Below are 18,804 nucleotides of genomic sequence, written 5' to 3'. Positions count from 1 at the left end.
TTTAATACACGGGTCCAAAATGACCCGCTAACACTTCAGATGGCAGCAGAAAGCTAACACCAGAGGAAGGTTAAAGAGCTGAAAATGTTGATATTTGAATATTTTTCTGCTACTCAACGTTTGCAGAAGTTAGAGCTGACCCAATAAAGTTTAAGAATTGGATTGCAATACTGTGAATGCTGCTGAATCAGCCTTCACCCAATTATGCTGCTCACAACAATGAAAATAATCTGCAGAATGCAGCATTTTCTGGCTTGCCACCCAATGTCCATTATATGCTATTAAAGAGAAAAACCTCTAGAAAAAAAATTTAGAAAATAAAAGGCTTAAAAATACTTAGGCAGTGTAGCTTTTAGCAAAAATTAAGCAAAAAGCGGTAAATTGTTCATTTTGGGTGGTTATTTTCAGCTTCGACAACACAAAGGTGCTCACTGATGTGTTTTTAAAGGTTTTTTGATGAAAATGGTGGTCTATGGCGCATGCAAATAAACTATGTAAGGCTTTGGCTATTTACAGGCGATACTTTGTAGGATCAATTCAGAAGAAAAATATAGAATATCCCCAGCCTTGTACTTTAAGGGAGAACATGTTTTCTTGAGTGAACCAGTCCTTTAAACAATCATGGTGTGTATTAGCAACTTGTCATCACAGTTTCTGAATAAAGCTGAACTACAACTACATTGGTGAGGGTTAAAGCTCATTGTTTAGCCACCTGGGATTGAGGGGACGGGAACATTTTCAGTCACCATGGGAGATTACTGAAACAAGGGATGGGGATGTCGCTGTAATGTCTTTTGTATTTTTCCCAGCCAGTGCTTAGCACATGCTTGTTGGTCAACTTTTGTGATAACCACTGAGCTGCACCAAATCATAATTAAGGTGACTACCTGACACGGGCTGACGACACTCCACACTGCTGTATTTTGGAAAAGACGTGAAGAATAAAACTTGATCAGAAGCTACAGGAGGGCATTTTCAAAAGATGCTAAAAAAGCCTGAGGGAAACAAATGTGTTTGGTGAGATAGAGAACATCGTGTCCCCAGACTATCCATGGCTATTATCCAACACACTCCCCCAAAGAAAGACAATTTGATGAGGCGAAAGGTGCAAGAAGCTGCTTCAGATGTGACCGCTGTGTCTCCAGAAGGCATTTCTGTTCCATTTTTCACCACAAGCTGGTTAACCTTCTTCTTCTCCTACAATAGAGTTCATACTTATTAAAACAGGACACAGGAGAAGCTGAATGAATCAGAGCATCTTGGTGAACATGCAGTGGAGAGCTTGGGAAGTGTAAAAGCAATACATACAGAACATCAGACTAGTGTCACTTTAAAAGACCTATAAGCTTGGCATCAAGAATGCTGTTTGTCTTTTGATATATTATCACCATATCTGTTGACCTTAAATAATATCACACATGTAGAGTTGTAAGAGAGAAGAGATGATGTATTGAACAAATCTCTGAATAGCATTTAAAGCAAATCACTACAATAGGAATAACATTATTTAGGATTCCTAAGTATGATTACTGCTAACTAATGCAAACAAGGTTGAGAGGATCATCACTTTATTCAGGGATGGCAAAAGTACTCACTTCTCGTACTAAGTAAGTTGAAGATCAGATACTTGTGTTAAAAGATACTCTGGTAATGGTAGAAGTACTGATTTAACTTCTTTACTCAAGTAAAAGTAACAAAGTACAGGCTTGGAAATATAAAAGTATAAAAGTAAAAGTAGCCCTGCGAACCATTTTTTATGCAAAGCTACCTGGACCACACACATGTTACCAGAGAGCTCACTGAGACACGAAAAAAGGCTCTATATATGCCATTGGCTATATTTTAAATGGATGTCTGCCAATATGCCTAAAACATCATATATTGTGTGTGATTATTGTGAGAAAGACTGGGACCTCCAGGTTAATAAGATTAAGACTGAGTAGAAAGATATAAATTCAATTATGATTCTGTAAGAATTCACAGATCCAGTTTCTCTTTTTTAATCTTGCCCTTAACATTTAAAGGAATCAACATGTATGTGTGTGTGTGTGCTCAAATATGGCGTTTTGATGTAAAATAAAGGATGAAATATGAATTACTTAACGGACATTAATTAAGAAGTTCCATAGCACATTGGCCAGGAGTCATTCTTGATGCCTGTTATCTTGAACCTCTCTCTCAGATAAGGTCGAGGATGATTGGGAATGTCTTGCTGCTTGTCTGCCCAATCTCTATGATCTTTGTTTTCTTCATTTTCAATCATGTCACCATCCATACTACATGCACTAACGTCAGCGCAATCAAGCTGCACTAATTTGCTGCAAATGAATGCAGAATGCCTTCTAATCTGTCGAGTCGTCTTGGTGGTGCATCAAGTGTAACGTACAGCATTTTTATTTATTTTATTTAACCTTTATTTATCCAGGTAAACTGTTTGAGAACCACTTCTCATTTACAAACATGACCTGGCCAAGAGGCTACAGAAATAAATAGGAAAATACTGTACAACTTTACATAGTCAAACACATGACACATAGAACAAGCAACCAAATTAAAAAGAGATAAACATACTGTACAACTTTACATAGTCAAACGCATAACACATAAAACAAGCAACTGAATAAAAAAAGACAATCAACGAAGAAAGAAAAAGAATAAGTGCTTAAATATGTGTGTATAAATAGTCCCATCCACTTAGCATGAATTTGGTATTGATGACGCAAACAATAATAACGATAACTCCAGTGAAATTACTTGAAACTTGTTAGTGAGGATCAGATTAGGACTGTATTTAGAGCTGCTTCTGATTTCCAACTTTGCACCAGGTGTCTGTTAAAACACGAACGGAGACAACTTCTCTTTTTTGATGCAACATGCAACCTAGCTAACAGCTGAGGAACGCAAACAAAAAAATCACTAGTTAACTAATTTACTTTGAATGTGCAAGAACTATAGTCGCTCTATTACCAGCTTTGGAAAGACACACACGCGCGATCTCAACGGATTATCCTCCAAACAGCTAGTCTTTTTTTCTTTTCTCAGTTTTTTCTTCTACAGTGTGAGGCGCGTGTCTGTGCTATTCTCCAACATGACAACCTCTTGTACAAAACTAAAGTAACGAGCCAATTTTGTAAATTGTAAGAAGTACAAAGTACAGATATGTGTTAAAATGTAAGAAGGAAACAATATCAGAAATCTCAAGTAAAGTCACAAAGTATACTTCACATCTCTAACTTTAATGTTCACAGCTTTAGTAGAGCTCGTGTTTCTCTAAATCGCCTCATTTTGCAAGCCTGTTTGAATGTGTTTGTTTTCCCTTTGGCTTTACTGGAGAGGATAAACAAGTAGAAAGTGACTTTTCCATGAGCACTTTGTTTGTCTCAACATGTGCCATTATGGGACAGCTTTACCTCTGTTTGCACAAGAAGACCAGTAAAGAAGACAAACCGTCACTTCGTACTCTTTCCTGTAGTGTGCTGTAAAACCCATTTCATGCATTGTAAAGTAATCTTTAAAATCTGATTTTAAAAAAAACAGCATTTCCTAAACGTTGGAGAAGCCAAACCTAAACAAGAACTGCACTGTGATCTTTCAATCAAACCCTGCAAATGGTTCCATGATTTATAACATATTAAATGATGGGGATAATTAGTAAAGACATGAAAAGTGACCAACGCTGGCAACAAAGGAAAGGCATCACACACACTGACAACAGACTGGGAAAAGAGTAATTGATAACCACCCTCCATATATAAACTGGGACCAGGTAATGAGGGACAAGGGCCAGCCGGGCAGGCAGGTGAACACAATCAGGTGATTAACTGAGGAAGAAACCTCTAAGAGGGCAAAACCATAGCTAGCCTAGCTAAGTAATGTTGTGTTTTTTTTTACATCACACACACAGTTACCTATTTACCTTACTTCTGTCTGGTCGCAGATGCAGGACCAAATTAAATAATAAGTGTATGATGTGTCTGCCCAGATATTTAACTTAATCTGTAGATATATTTAGGGGCACAACTTTACATTTAAATATGTGTGGTGTGTATCTGCATGCTTTTCAAAAGAGTCATGTGCAGGCTAAGGAAATACATCTTTCCTATTCATGTCTGATGTACTTCCTGATGCAGTTCCTCCTGTTTAAAACCACTTAGTAAACTGTTATCTTGTCTCCTTTGAAGGCGTTTTTATTCTGTTATTTTATCTTTGTGCTAAGCACTTAACCAAGCTTCCTCATCACCAGTTACTACACAAGGTCATACAGATCAAATTCAAGATAGATAGAGCATTGTAAATTGAGGTTGAAGGGTAATGGCATCATGTAAGACCTTTTGTGTTTGGTGCCACTTTGATTGAGGTACACCTGTTTCAACCCCTTCAGTGTTCAGGTTTTAACTCTACGGAAAATCAGTGCGCTTCTTTTCTGTTTCAATATGTGACCTCATGTTCCATTTGAGCACATACCTCCACATAAAGTGGTATGCATAGCCCCGTATTACATCCTCTACTGAGGTTTTTTTCTCTCCATTTTCTGTTCTCCATGAACAGTGCAGCAGCCACTGCAGCTTGTTGTTTTCTGAATGTAAAGTAGAGCGGAATAAGCATGTTGGATCACAGAAACTGTGACTCTCACAGCTTGTTGACTATTAAAAGTGCACCACACGTAAAACCATTTCTCACCAGCAAGGGAATGATAGAGCACCAAACATTAGCTGTAAGCTTGCTGTGAAAACAAGTGTGACATCTATAGTGGATTGAATTCTATCCAAACAGAGGGAAAAGATAGACAACACAATGTGAAATCAATTACCATGTTGACACGACCAGGAGTTATAGATCATCAAATAATACATCATCATGTTCAAGTGCGGACAGGCGTAACCTTTATTCTACTGCCAGAAGCTTTCCTGATCAGGACATGTGTAGCATTATAATCTGTTCTCATTGGACTTTGCAGCACGGTCGAATGCTCGCCACTCTTCTTTTGGTCGCTGACTGCCACTGTGTGGTGACACATATTTTACACAATTCGGCTGCAGTCAGGCTTCACCTGCAAGCTTTAAGAAATTGGATTTGTGCATCCCACTCATCAAACTGTATTATATACCCTACTGTAGGAACAACTCAAAGTTAAATTGGAGGAATTTAAAACAAGTCTCACATTGTTCAGGATCAACAGGTTACTCTATACCTGGGAAACACTAATCTTGTATCATCGGCTGAAGAAAATGTAATCTACCTCGGTAAAACAATTCTGTTCTACCAACACTCCAGCCTCCAATATCCATTATCATTAAAGAAGACAAAAAAATGTAACCCTTTGTAACACTGTTGAATAAAAACAGTTACTGGTAATGTACTGCCTTCATATTTCCGAGGTCATAGTTTTTTTTGATGGTGTGTTTTGCTGTGCTTTGTATGTTGCTACAAGACCATTTGGCTGACATTAGAGCTGTCATTTTTCACATGTGATCAGAAGTCATACAGGAAGATATTGCACACATACAGTACATTTCTGCACAGTGGGCTCATAAGACCAGTGTGTAATGCAATCACATATAGATTGACAGAACTCAGTGTTCCCAAAGTAGTTGCATAGTTGTATTTAAATGCTCACAATTTCAAGTAACAAACACATTTATTTCTAGCGACTGCACAGAGGCATTTGGGGAAGCACATAATGCTGTTTTTGGAAGAGTGAGTAGACAAACAGTACTGCAAATTAGAGAGACAAGTGTAAGGTTAATTGGAAAAGGACATTTTGACTTTAATGGTACATATTATGGGTGGGTGACATGGGCAGCACACTGCGGTGGTGAGGCAGCCCGTAGACCGGGCTCAGCCCTTCGTGGCGGATACTCTCCACCTTGCCAAACTGGCGCAGATAGAAGAGCAGTGTGAGCTTTCGGGTCATGGTCCTGAGAGCCAGGAATGAGGCCAGGATCTGGGCGAGCAGGAAGAGGAGGTAAAGGGAATGCACAGCTCTCTCCAGAGGCAGGATGATAATTCCTTCATCGGTCAAGAAGAACAGCAGCACTGGCAGCTGAAACATGAAAGACAGGAGCCAGAAGGCTGCCAGCTCTGGCACCTGATGACAGGGAAGGGAGGAGAATTTTTGGTTAGTGGGTGCAGGCGATGCAAAGATAGAGCAGTCAGGCATCAAGTGCTTTGCTTGTATCCACATGAAAGCAAAGACATGCACACACACAAACATACACACACACACACACACTCACAAACACACATACACACACAGAACCATGCAGACAGAATTCTTAAGCAGCCCTTTCCTCTGCTGTGTTATTAGGGAGACAAGTCTATAAAAGTGCTCTGCATTGTAGTTGAAAGAGGATGTTGGTTTGAATTACTTTTTCTTTAAGGTTGCCAATGTAGCCCAGATAAAGTCGGACCGCTTCAATGACTGTGAGGAGGATCATCCCGGTTATAAGCAGAGCCTGGTAGTACCCGGGAAGATAATAGAACTGGAAATAAAGCAGAGCTGGACTGTCAAGAAGATATGACTTGCAGTTCAAAAGACTTTAAACAGTATGCTATTTAGGGGGCAAACATACATAAAAACACTCATGAAAGTATGATGTGATTATAACATCTTCAAAACATCTTCAAACGATTTTGAAAGCATAAGTTTGGCCATGGAGTCTTTTTTGCTGCTACCACTAGACAGCGCCAAAGTCACTAGTTCCAATTTGACACAGTGGAAGTTGAATAAATTTAACACAGCTTTGGATACATTTAATAATGATTTTGTTAGTAATGCAACATGCAGGTCATCAACACTGTCCAAGGAATTATCGATCAATCTTGGAAATACTAACCTTGCTATGGACCAAGAGACTGTGAGTTGATTACATGACTCCTCTTTTTAAAAGGATTTATCTAACGTTTGTCTCATGAATGGTAAAGCGTCCCTCCCACCCAACTAACCTTGACTTCCAACATGAAAACAGCAGAAAACCACCAACATGGAAAATAAAACATGTTGAAGTAAAGAAGCATCTGCAGGGGAAGGTGAGAAACCAGCTCGTTGACCACTGCAAGATGAATAACAAAAGTCTGTAAACACTCATGTTCTTTGCATCCAAAGTTTTGCTAGGATGAGCACACACAAAAATAATGGTTTCTTTTGCACAATACAGACAGTTGCATCTAACACAATGTCCCACAATTTAGATATCAGGCTTTGTCTGTGTACAGAAGGTAGACACAATAATGTACACAGGAAAAGGAACTCAGCCACAAATCAAACTTAATCAATATAAGGGGCACTGCAAAGGTTGATCATAGGTTCAATGCCAGTACGCAGCATTTGTGAGCTACAAAGGAGGTCTGGACAGCCAAACCTTGCCGTGTGACTTTTAGTGGCATAACACAAGTAAAAAATTGCAGGAGCATCATTTTATAAAAATGTAACATAATATGGCAATAGAAACAGTATTAACAATGTTTACAATGGTGATCTACCTTGAAGTTAAACATAGTTGTTGTCTACCCCTCACATGAGTTATATGATGTCAGAACTGGTTTCAGTTCCATATACTTACATGTTTTTCATGTTATACTATCATACTCTAATGTATAATAAAATGTGAGCCTATGTTCTAGTGAACTATAGTTGTAAACAGTCCGTGGAAGCAGTAACCAACCAGACGCGTCCTCCTGCTCCCTGGTGAAGTCACTGTCTGCTGTCCTGTTGTTGGTGAACACAGAGCCTCCCATATAGGCCAGACCCATCTGCAGGTTCTCGGGAACAGGTGAGTAAAACACAGGCATTGTGGGTAGGGCTGGTGACCATGACGGAGCCAAGGAGTCAGGGAGTGTTTGTTTTCCTGCCAAACCTTGTTGTCTTAAGTCACATAAGTACACAAATGCATGAAGGTCTGGAAATAAATGGACAGACTCAGGCGCATGCTGGCAGACTCCACTGCTAATCAGATTACAGTGAGGTAGGCGGGCTGAGGATTAGCCTGAGACAGCCGCATGGCAGTTTGTTAGTAAGTAAGCAAGCGGCTGTTCATGATGCCCAGTAAAATTGTTCATCTAATTGGAGAATGTAACATTTGTTTAAGCTTTGCAGAAATAAAGGGTCTAAAACGAAACCCAGAACAATCCATGTTAATTTAGGACAATACAAATCTTCCCTGTTTGTTGTCCAAAATGCACATAAAACTCATTCAAATGTCTGTTTTCAGTGTGAGCACATTCTATGCATTATGTTTTAATGTACATCATTCCAAGTGACAAGTAGCTTACATTAAATGGAGACATCAGGGTCATCAAATGCATCGATCCATTCATTGTGGTGTTTTATGGACTTTTTTATTTAAAGGACATAAAACTGAGTTACACAGCAATGACTAACACACTGCACACCGCACCCGGCCAGCGAGTCCTCAGAATGGTGCCTGGCTTATCAATTTGGCCTTGGGGCCCCACTCGTCATTAATTTGACCGGGGTGCAGCGGCAGAGTTCCGCCACAAGGTGTCATCACAGTTCGTCCCTAGGGGTGCGCAGGGGGAAATGCTGGAACTCCTCTGGCACCTCTTCCCCTTTTTGGGACCTCTTGTAGAAACCTAGTGAGTCCAACAGGCTGCTGATCTCGTCTGCCTTCATTTTCTTCACGGGAACTGTCTGACGTGTTGGGAAGGAAACACACATGCATTTAGACAAATGGATAAAGGTTTAAAGGCAGCATTGCCGTGTCAGTTAGAGGTAGGCAGAGACGTGTGGGTTTTTTCAGGTTAGTTAATTCTGACACATTAATTTGGTTGACGAAAATTGGATTTTTATTCCAACATGTTCAGTCACGGATATTGAGGTCCCTCCTTGCACATTTATTTTCATTTATTATTCAGTAATTTAGTCTCTGAAATACATCTTCTTATGAAGTCAAATTACTCTCTCAAAGGCCGCCCACATTATAAAATAAATGGAAACAAGAAAAAATAGACTTTGAACGTGACAAAAGAAAAACTCCTACATAAACATTATGAGGCAAATTAAAGGAGGAAACCCCCAGAAAGCAGTAAAAGATGTGAAAAGTTTACTTTTAGATCACAGCAAGGGCTCTTTGTGCATTTAGAAGAGGTTAACGCTAAATTAATTCATTAGTGTTGGTCTCAGTGGAGGGTTGAATTGTCTCCTACTGTCTTGATTGCAGATTCTACTCCGACTAAAATAAAAGTCAGTGAGAAACACTGAGCAATTGTAATTTCAGGGCATGAAAAGTCATAGTTCAAATTCACATCATTATTCATGCCAACTGTCATATTTCAGTACAGAACACATTGCTCAGTTGTCAGAAACCCTAATTTATATACTTCCTTACTCTCACTCTTTCTTGCCATCTGTTTTTTTTGTAACTCTGTCTCGCTCTTTTAAACACACTCGGTCTGTGTGACTTGAAATCTGACAGATGATCCGATATCAGATGCAGCAGTCATAAAACTTCCATACATGAATCCGTCTTGACATCCTGGAGCTCCCTAGATAAGCCCCATCACAAGGCAGATGTGTAAAAGATCCCTGAACTCACATCTTACCTTTACAACCTCGTCCTTTTCATTATAGAGTATCAGACGGGGATTCTTCTCCTCCGATGAATCATATTCCAAGTTGTGGCTACACAGGAAAGAACGGATCAAGGAAAACAACAGGTAGGCAGTAAGGAACAAAGCACATTGCTATTTTTAGGCTCACTTAACATGATTTCAACTTGGAAGAGCACAGCTTTTTGGAAAGCTCATAGAGTTGGCACTGGACCTGGCAACTTGCTTAAAACATTGTTTTGTGTTTAAAGGAGGTTGTGAGAAAGTTTTGCTGTAAAGGTCAGGTCTTAACATTCAGCCTGAGGAACAGAAGATTAAAAGGATACTATAAAGCCCAGCGCTCCAGAAGAAAATGATGGAGCTCGGGCATTTTCTTTATGCCTCATCCTACCACACTGGGAGCCTGCAGTGAAAACAACAGACAGTTAAAACAGCATGACAGATAGCATTGTGCACGCTTTGTTATTTGTTTGATCAAAGGTGCCAGAAATAGGTTTTGGATCTCAACATAATGCATACTGACATGACAGCCCATGGCTTATCCTCCCATCTTACCCATTTGCTTAGTAAATTTAGGTTAAAGTGTTCTCTTTTTCTTGCCATCTCAGCCTTTATTGTCTCTGAACCAATACCACACATTCCTAAACATTTTAAGGACATCTCAAGATATGCATGTTGGAAGTTTAAAGTTAAAGTACATAAATGATTTCTATCTGTACTCACCAGCAGTTTACCTCTGGCTATATCAAGCTTTTCTTCAACCGCTGTGTCGTTGTTAGTGTCTGATGCCCTAACACTGAGGGCAATTGTGAGCACCAAGAAGGCCCACATATTTTTTCTGACAAATTAGTACCCTTGAGTGCCTTTGCCTAAGTAATTACTGACAATATCTAACCCTTTAATCCACTTGGACAGTTTCTCAAGGTGGACAAGACCATGGCACCTTCCTCTAGGGGGGCAGTGCCCTCCTATGTTAGATTGTACTTTTTCTTTTGTGTTTTTCTTTCACAAATTATTTGTAATCTGAAAAGTAGGTCAATGGTTAGACATATTGTTCTTTTGCTGTTAGATCTTCTTTATAAGGCATTTTATTTTTTATTTGTTAAAGGCCATGAAGAGGCCCCTGGCTTTATAGTTTTTAGTTTCTTCCACGTCAGTAGTCATTGGGGGTCCACAGAACATCTGTTCTCTTATCACCTTTTCCCATAGTGTAACTTGCAGGTGGTTGAGGGCCACTAAGAACCAGCCACACTCTCATAGCTGCTGAAAAGCTCATTTTATCTATACTGGTTTTGTGCAGTTGTCCAAAAGAAAAAAGGACTTGCATTAAAAAAAAATGTTTAGAAACTCATTTGAAGTTTCAGGTCGGAGAGTATCCGTGTTAGGGGGACAAATTACCTTCTCGAGGTTAGACTCTTAGATCTGTTTTGAACCAGTGGTAAAGAGAACATCATAAACGATTTCACAGGGTGAAAGTAGCATATCACTTTATGTATGTCTTTGAAAGAAGTAATTCTCAATAGAACCATTTTTTGTTCTTTTTGTATCAGCAAAGTACCAAAAATGGCCACTCATTTTGAAGACTGAAACACATGAGAACATTATGTGTTCATTAGTATATTTAAATAAGTTTATTTTTGAGAGTTAGATGAAAAGATTGATACTACTCTCAGTTCTGTTAAGGCCGTTAGCTTGACATAAAAGCTGGAAACATGGGGATGAACCAGCCAGGCTCAGTTCAAAAATATGCCAACACCTCTAAATTTCTAATTAACATTCAAATCTTGTTTATTTAATTCACACACAAACAACAGGGGAACAAAATACATCTTTTCACGGGAAGTTACATAATGTAAGTAGCCTGCGTCTTTAACTCTAAACTCTGTATGCAGAACCTAATTCAGTGACACCCCTTTCGTCATATTTTTGTCCAAAATGTTTATCTTACAATACAGCTGTTACATTTTCATAATTGCATTCTCAATTTTCTAAAGTAGTGTTGCAGACAGAATCAGCAACAGATACAATGAAACAGTATGCCAAACCCTTCAGTGTATTTCTTTCTCACTGTTTAGTTGCATTAGAAGTAACGTTTAATTCCATTGTGTACTCATGTGTGAAATCAGACCTTATGACAGCACAGCACATTTGCACTGTGTTAACACCCTGAAGGGGAAAACATCTCTCGCCTCCAAGTTAACTCAAGTTCTGCGTCAGGTCACCACAAGAGGGCGGCAACACCCACATGAACACTTTGTGGCAATTTGGCGGGTAAAATGTACTTCCAAAATCTAAGCCACAGACAATTATGTTTCCAACAAAAATAAACCATTCCTGCCTGGAATGCTGAAGCAAAACCCTCTCTCTGTCTCTATCTTTTCCAGACACAGAGCTCTGCAGCTCAGCCCTGCATTCTGCATGTACTGTTTGAGATTATGTGTCAAATGGCAGTAAAACAGTCCCCTTTTTTAACAGGGTTTCCTCCTCTAGGCAGCCATGTAAATCCATGGGCTTGTACACTCCTCTTGCTGGGGTTTTACGTGTGCATCTTTGAGTTTTAAAATCCCATTCCTGTTTCTCACAATGTATGTTCGGCCTGATAGAACCTAAAAAGTTGATTGAGAGAAAGAAAGAGGTGAAGAGAGAGGAGGGAAAACATTGAACAGTGGGGGTGGGGTGAGCTCGCTGTAGCTGATTCCTTAGTTTATATGTATGGATGCACACCATATGTGTTCACATTCAGCATGTGTCAGCTTACATCATGTGGTGCATGCCAAATAGGGGATGTTGTTATTAATAATGTGCTGACAAAGGGGAAAACGCAGTCATTTATTAAGGTTACGGAACAGAGACGTAAACGATGAAGACCTTTACAAAATTTGTACTGAGCAACTTTTTCCAGTAGGATTTTGCAAACTGCAACACTTGCAGCTGGCTAAAGATCAAACGCCTCAAACACCTCACTGTAATCATGTCTCCCTTGGAGAGCTTGTTATAAAGACACACACACTTCCTGTTTCTCCACAGCACCGGATGCTGCCTGCCAGCCAGTGGGACACTAGTTTGTGTGTCTGCATGGCCATTTGTGAGAAATGTTTGGTGTCTATTTCTCTGTGCCTTAGAGGGTAGATGTATTTATATGTTTAAGGATGACCAAGGGAGATGAATAAAAAATGTAACTTTGGGTATAAACAGTTATCTGTGTGTGTGTGTGTGTGTGTGTGTGTGTGTGTGTGTGTGTGTGTGTGTGCGCGTGCGTGCGTGCGTGTGTGTGTGTGTGTGTGCTCATCTGTCTGGAGCCTCGGGGCAACTGGGGAGAAGCCTGCTGCCTGTCTGCCTGTCTGCCTGCTGCTTATAAAGAAGAGTAGTGTTGAAAGAAGCAAGGGCCATGTGGAGGGCTTCATTCAATGGAAAAATAATGCTAATGAGTGTGCTGCGCTGTATACTGTACAGTAAGTGGCCATAACCTCACCACAGTACATAAAACAACATTGCATCTGGTTAAGAAAACAACAAGTGACTGTGTTTTCATTGTGCTATTCTCTTATGGAGAGCTTAGCCAATTGAATGAAGCAAAAGAAACAGAGGATAGGAGTGAAATGTCTATGTGTGACTTTAACGGTGAACAAATTTACAGCTCCTGCAGTAAATGAGAGTTAGATTTAGCTTGCGGTTGACTTGAACCTAAGACCTAAAATAAGTGGCTCCAATTTTCCTCACACAGGGAGGCCACAGAAGGCAGCGAGACAATGCTGGCCTTGGTGGAGAATCTGCGTTGTGCAGGAACAGATGACCAGGATGGTTTGCTGCCAGGGACTTGTTTGCAGGGTTTTTGTTATGTCAATGGTAAATGTGAGAAAATGCTGCTGCTTTTACTGAGATTACGGCCTATGAGGCTATAGTTACAAATATCTCCACCCTAACCAGCTACAACAACATTAATACATTTTAACCCTAATAAGTACACATTTTGACATTTTATACTGTGATACTTGCAGAAGAACCTTTGGGAAAATGCAATATTAGCTTTCTTGCCAAGAGTTAGATGAGAATATTAATATAAAAACCAATAGGAATTCACTGCACTGGACATGAAAAAGATCTGCACATGATCCTACATAAAAACTATGAATTGCCATGTTTACATCCATCTCATACATAACAGTTATAAGGGTGGAATTGGTCTTCTCATCTAACCCTAAGCAAGAAAGTATATATTTTATATTTTATATTTGTGCTTTGCGACCGATTTTGCTGCTGTAACACCCTAATTTCCAATTTTTCTTGGGATCAATAAACATCTATCTATCTATCTATCTATCTATCTATCTATCTATCTATAAACATGTTGAACTATTCCTATCTAAAGATCTAAACTTCTTTCACCACCCCATACAGTAGTGAAAGTTCCACCACGGTGAACAGTTGGCACAAACTCACTATCCCAATAATTATAATTGTAATTGGCATCCACAGGAATGAAGCGATACAGCTTTTACACAGTTGTTTTAAACACCATCTGGCTTGTTGTGAAGGGTTCAAAAACTGTCTGTGTTGACAATGATTAGGACCACTTCTAAAAAGTACATGTACTAGGCCTACAGTACAGTAAGGATTAGCACATTTTGACAATTGTAGGACACTGATGAATGTGAAGAAAGCTTAGGTGTTTTCGGGTGGCCGGTTGACCGCAGGTTAAGTGTCCCTTCAGGCCAACATATAGTCACTCTCCGCAAGTGTCCTGCAAATCATTGATTCTTCACACTCTCTGTGATGCTGTTCTGTCACTGACCTTGACCTCTGACTCTTTAGAAATTAAAAGAGAATTTCCTTTTGGAGTTCAAAAAAGTATCACATGCTGAAGCATCAACAAACACAATACATATCTTGGTCACGCACCAGAGCCAAAACAGTGTTTATGATTTAGCAATGAGTGCACTTTTTCTTAGGAATACAGCATTGACAGCATAGTGCTTTTGGCTCAATATGTAGGTCAAGTAGGCATGCTTTGATTGATAACAATTCCAGTGTTTGCATATTTAAATGGTGAACAGACTAAGACCATAGTTAGGCCTGGTGATGACATTGTGCCAGATGTGAAGGTTTGGCGCAGAGGTGGGAAGAGGGCGAGGGTGGCGGAGGGATTTGTACTGATGGATGTCGAGTTGGTGGCCACATCAGTGGAGCCGGGGGGCAAGCAGACTGCTCCCCTCCCTCTAATCTGTGTCTGGGTAATCAGAAACACATGGCTCTCTATAATGGCTCCAGTGTTGTTCTGTGAAGTAGAACAGGGCTGTAAGGGTCGGGTACACACCAGCACACAGCCACGGTGACGGTAAATTTACAGCCAACACTTCCCTTCACACGCCAGTGCACTGCAACCACATACAGTACGTACGCTCTGCCTTTTTAAGGCTGTTATCAGTGTGTCTAACCAAATAGGACGTGGACAGGAAAGCTGTGAATAATCCTGACCTGGCCTCTGAGTCACACAGACGTGATAAAGCAAATCTTATGCGGTTTGAAAGACGGGGAAATGTTTCTGCAGGCTAAAAGGAAGTAACTCTGCATCGTAACTTCTGTTACAAATTTGGGGTGAAAAATTTGCCTCTCAAACAACAAAGCTGTTGCAGTCAGTCAGCTGTAGACAGGACTGATTGTCAGGACAGTTGGGGTTCAGTGCATAAAAACATAAGCCATCTGCTTATTTTCCTCGGGTTTGGGCAGACACATTTTGTCTTGTGATCTTTTTCTATTCCAATATCTGGAATAAGACTACAACTTTCTCTCTCTTTCTCTCTCTCTCTCTCTGCCTCTCCAGGTTGGAGTGAGTAAGAAGTAGAGAGGAAAAACAACAACTTTGGATCAGCCTTTGGAATTATGTGAAAGCTGAAACCTCAAGCCACATTATGGAATCTGAAGTCCCACTTAACTGCACAGATAGTGGATGGATGGGTGTGTGAGAGAATATAGGACGGAGGGAGGAATTAGTGAATGAGAGAGAAGGAAAATAGGCTACAGAGACAAACATGAGGGAAAGAGAGAAGGTTTTAAAAAAAGAAAGAGAATGAGAAAGAAAGGAAAAGAAAGGAAGAGCAGCTGACTGATCTGCTTTCTATTAGACATCCAAATAGTCTCCACTAATACACTCATTCCAATGAATTATGCTGACAAAGGGGAAAAAAATCCAGGGCAATTTGAAGCTCCAAGGCAACTTTTTGCACACCCCTCCATGTGAAAGAAAAGGGGAAAAAAAGAGAACGACAAATCTCTGTCCAGCTATAGAAAGAGCAACTGTGGATTAATTGCATTTCTGGCTACTCGTATTCATTTGTATTTCCACATTTACAGAACTAGTATATGTGTCTTCCAGATGCTCTCTGTCCAAACACTGCTAGAATAACAATCTATGGGTCCAGCTCCAAGTAGTTTGACATGTGATGGATAAGGCAAGGTGGGTTTAACTAAAGTAAATATCAGTTTTCAGTCTTACACATTGATTTTAAGCACAATATTGACAAGTTCATCCATCCTAAACTGAGACTCCTTCATTTTCAACTTAACTGACTAGTTAACTTAACTAGTTAAACAACATCACCAGATTGTTTGAGCTTGTGTTTGGGAGGTCGGCTTGTTGTGTGGTTGCTCTTACTTTGTGCATTAAGAGTTGCCTTTTTTTGCTCAGTGGGATTACAAGGGAGTTTTGGGTCTATTATAATGATGGTCATAAATCGCACAGTGATTGGATGTCACTGGAAATCTATAAACACACAGTTAATGCGGGTGCTGTTCCTCTTGCCCATTGTGGTTGTGCGCTGACCTCAGTTCTCAGTGGTTTTGGCTCAAGAAAAGCAATAGCTCCATTTCCAGTAAATGTCGTTTCATAGTTACTGCATTTCCACAGGGCTGAGAAACAACATTTAACGTGTGAGGAGGACTGCAATTAGACAGGGTTTCTCGCAGACAGCGCGCCGACAGGGATAAGAGACGGAAACAGCATTTTTAAATCTCCTCTGGCCGTGTCTGATGCAATGAATCAGCCAAGGATATTACTGTGCTTTAGGAAACCGTGCTGCAACAGATACATATCTATGTCAGACAGTGAAACAATCCGTGGTTTGAACACTAGAACAAAAAGGTACTTTTTGATCGTAAACGTCAAAAACTCAGACTTTCTGTTACATTGAGGTTTTTTAAGAATTAACTTGAACGTTCATGAACAACGCAAGTATTTCAGCAATGGCTTTTCAAAACAAATAAGGGGATCGTCACAGTAAAAGGGCTTTCTATGACCCCATGAAGTCTTGAATATATCTATCCATGCATGCTGCTAGAAGTTACTTTCCACTGAATGCCTCTTACAAGATTTCAACTGAAATGGAGTAAAGCTTAATCCTTTATCCTGAACTTACATGGGCATGAAAAACTGCTTGTGACTGAAACCTCGGAAGAATTAATATTTTCAAGCCCTTTTCAAGTGTAACTTGACTCCGCTTGCTTTCTGCTTTGCATTGCAGAAAATATTTGTCTTTTTCCCCCTCACTCATAAATTTCTTTCTTCCTTTCCTTGCAGGGACTGAAATGGCTACCAGATGTGGCTCCAATCTGTTCCTGTTGCCATGGAACACAGGGACTGGAATAGGTTTTCTGAGTCCAGGGCTTTGGCTGACTCATAGGGCATGAGTTTTAAAGCCTCGCTGTTTCTATAGACTTGGCACACTGAGGACGCTCCCGCTCCAAGTCATGTTTAGACTGGAAGCCGGCATGTCATTGAACCCTCTTCCCACACTCCTAACCCAGACTTTTTGACCAAGCTTCACGTTATCCTGTATAGTCGCCCCTTTGTGTTCCTTTGTATTGCAGAGCCAAAGCGAATTTATATTTTTGCGAGTCTCCTTCAATAGAAAGTCAATAAAAAATAAAAAATATTACGCTTAGCTAACTGCAGAGGGGATATGAAAAGGCAACGTTTCATAATCATACACAGGCCTCTCCCATTTAAATCCATATAAAAGCAGCAGGCACAGAAATCCATCAAAAGTCGTACACATGCTCAATCAACTGAAATGCTGTGACTTTCCCACAACATGTTTAGGATGGATACCGAGAGACCATGTGTTAGTATGCTCAGCTGAGAATCTTTTCCATCTGCGAGCTGAGGACGAGCAGATGGAGGCAGTTGTGTCAACATTCCTTTCCATCCTGGCAAAGAATCAGACTTCGAGCCATTGTCATATGAAAAAAAAAATGATTTGGGGGTTTATGGGGATTTTTGCTGACAGTCTGTATGGGGGTTTTACGGAAGATTGATTTGGAGACATTAAGGTTGTGGTGCATTGAGTGAGACGTAAGGGACAGTTTACCTCAAAATCTGAAATCCATATTTTTCCTCTTACCTGTAGTGCTATTTATTAATCTACCAGTAGGTTGTTTTGGTGTGAGTTTAGTGTTGTAGCTATCCGCCATAGAGAAGTCTGCCTTTTCTAAAATCCATCTGTTAAAAGGCCTGATTCTATGTTGGTCCAGTGGCCCTCTAAATGTCCGACCCACATGAACAAAAGAAAAGACGTCACACGCAGCACGCTGACGTACGGAAATAAACATGGAGGCCACTGTGTACTATGGTTTGGTAGGACGTTCAGAGTAACAAAGACGTTCAGAAAAGTTAACAAGCAAAGTTAGTCCTCCATGCTAATGTGTGCTAACTACTATAGGCAAGTATAATTTATCGAAAACTAGGAGGTTCAGTCCACACTTTTATTAACACCCATAACACAACGGAAGAGAATAACGCTACAGCTATAACTTCTTCTTTACCAAGTTTACCATTCACAATAAAACCGTAACTTAAATTCGCTTAGTGCATTTCGCTAAGGGGAAACTCAATAAATCAGCTTACACTAAATACCAACCTGATGATGGGCTACATGAAAAGTTAAGGGATCAACCAAGTTATTACAATTCGGCCTGTGAGAACCATAAACATGTAAATCAAATTTCATGGTAATTCATTCAATAGAAGTTGAGACATTTCATGACATAGTCAGAAAATCATAAAAGTCCTAATGATATATAACCAGGGGTTCTTGAATATCTATAACATTTCAAGACAATCCATTCCACAACCCATAGCTATTAAAATACTTCGGTCTCGACCACAATGGTAGCCCAACTGACATTGCCACCCCTTGACCTAAGGTGCTAGGAATGGGCCATAGTTAACAGAAACAAAGTAGT

The 18,804-nt window shown here is 40.0% G+C and overlaps 2 protein-coding genes across 2 annotated transcripts; both read right to left on the bottom strand.

Moving 5' to 3' along the window:
* Positions 1-5,447: 5,447 nt before the first annotated feature.
* Positions 5,448-8,077, bottom strand: zgc:112294 (transmembrane protein 17A). Its single transcript, XM_034872812.1, has 4 exons — positions 7,665-8,077; positions 6,946-7,052; positions 6,369-6,482; positions 5,448-6,088 (listed from the first exon to the last, which is right to left on the bottom strand). The coding sequence occupies exons 1-4, from the start codon at positions 7,789-7,791 to the stop codon at positions 5,768-5,770; spliced, it is 669 nt and encodes a 222-aa protein (XP_034728703.1). The 5' UTR covers positions 7,792-8,077; the 3' UTR covers positions 5,448-5,767.
* Positions 8,078-8,320: 243 nt separating this feature from the next.
* On the bottom strand, positions 8,321-10,496 carry selenoe (selenoprotein e). The gene is made up of 4 exons (XM_034872149.1): positions 10,291-10,496; positions 9,894-9,970; positions 9,562-9,640; positions 8,321-8,650 (listed from the first exon to the last, which is right to left on the bottom strand). The coding sequence occupies exons 1-4, from the start codon at positions 10,396-10,398 to the stop codon at positions 8,507-8,509; spliced, it is 408 nt and encodes a 135-aa protein (XP_034728040.1). The 5' UTR covers positions 10,399-10,496; the 3' UTR covers positions 8,321-8,506.
* Between the last annotated feature and the right edge of the window lie 8,308 nt (positions 10,497-18,804).

This window comes from Etheostoma cragini, chromosome 5 (assembly GCF_013103735.1).
Source record: "Etheostoma cragini isolate CJK2018 chromosome 5, CSU_Ecrag_1.0, whole genome shotgun sequence".
NCBI lineage: Eukaryota > Metazoa > Chordata > Actinopteri > Perciformes > Percidae > Etheostoma > Etheostoma cragini.
This window is presented reverse-complemented; position numbering and strand designations above follow the sequence as displayed.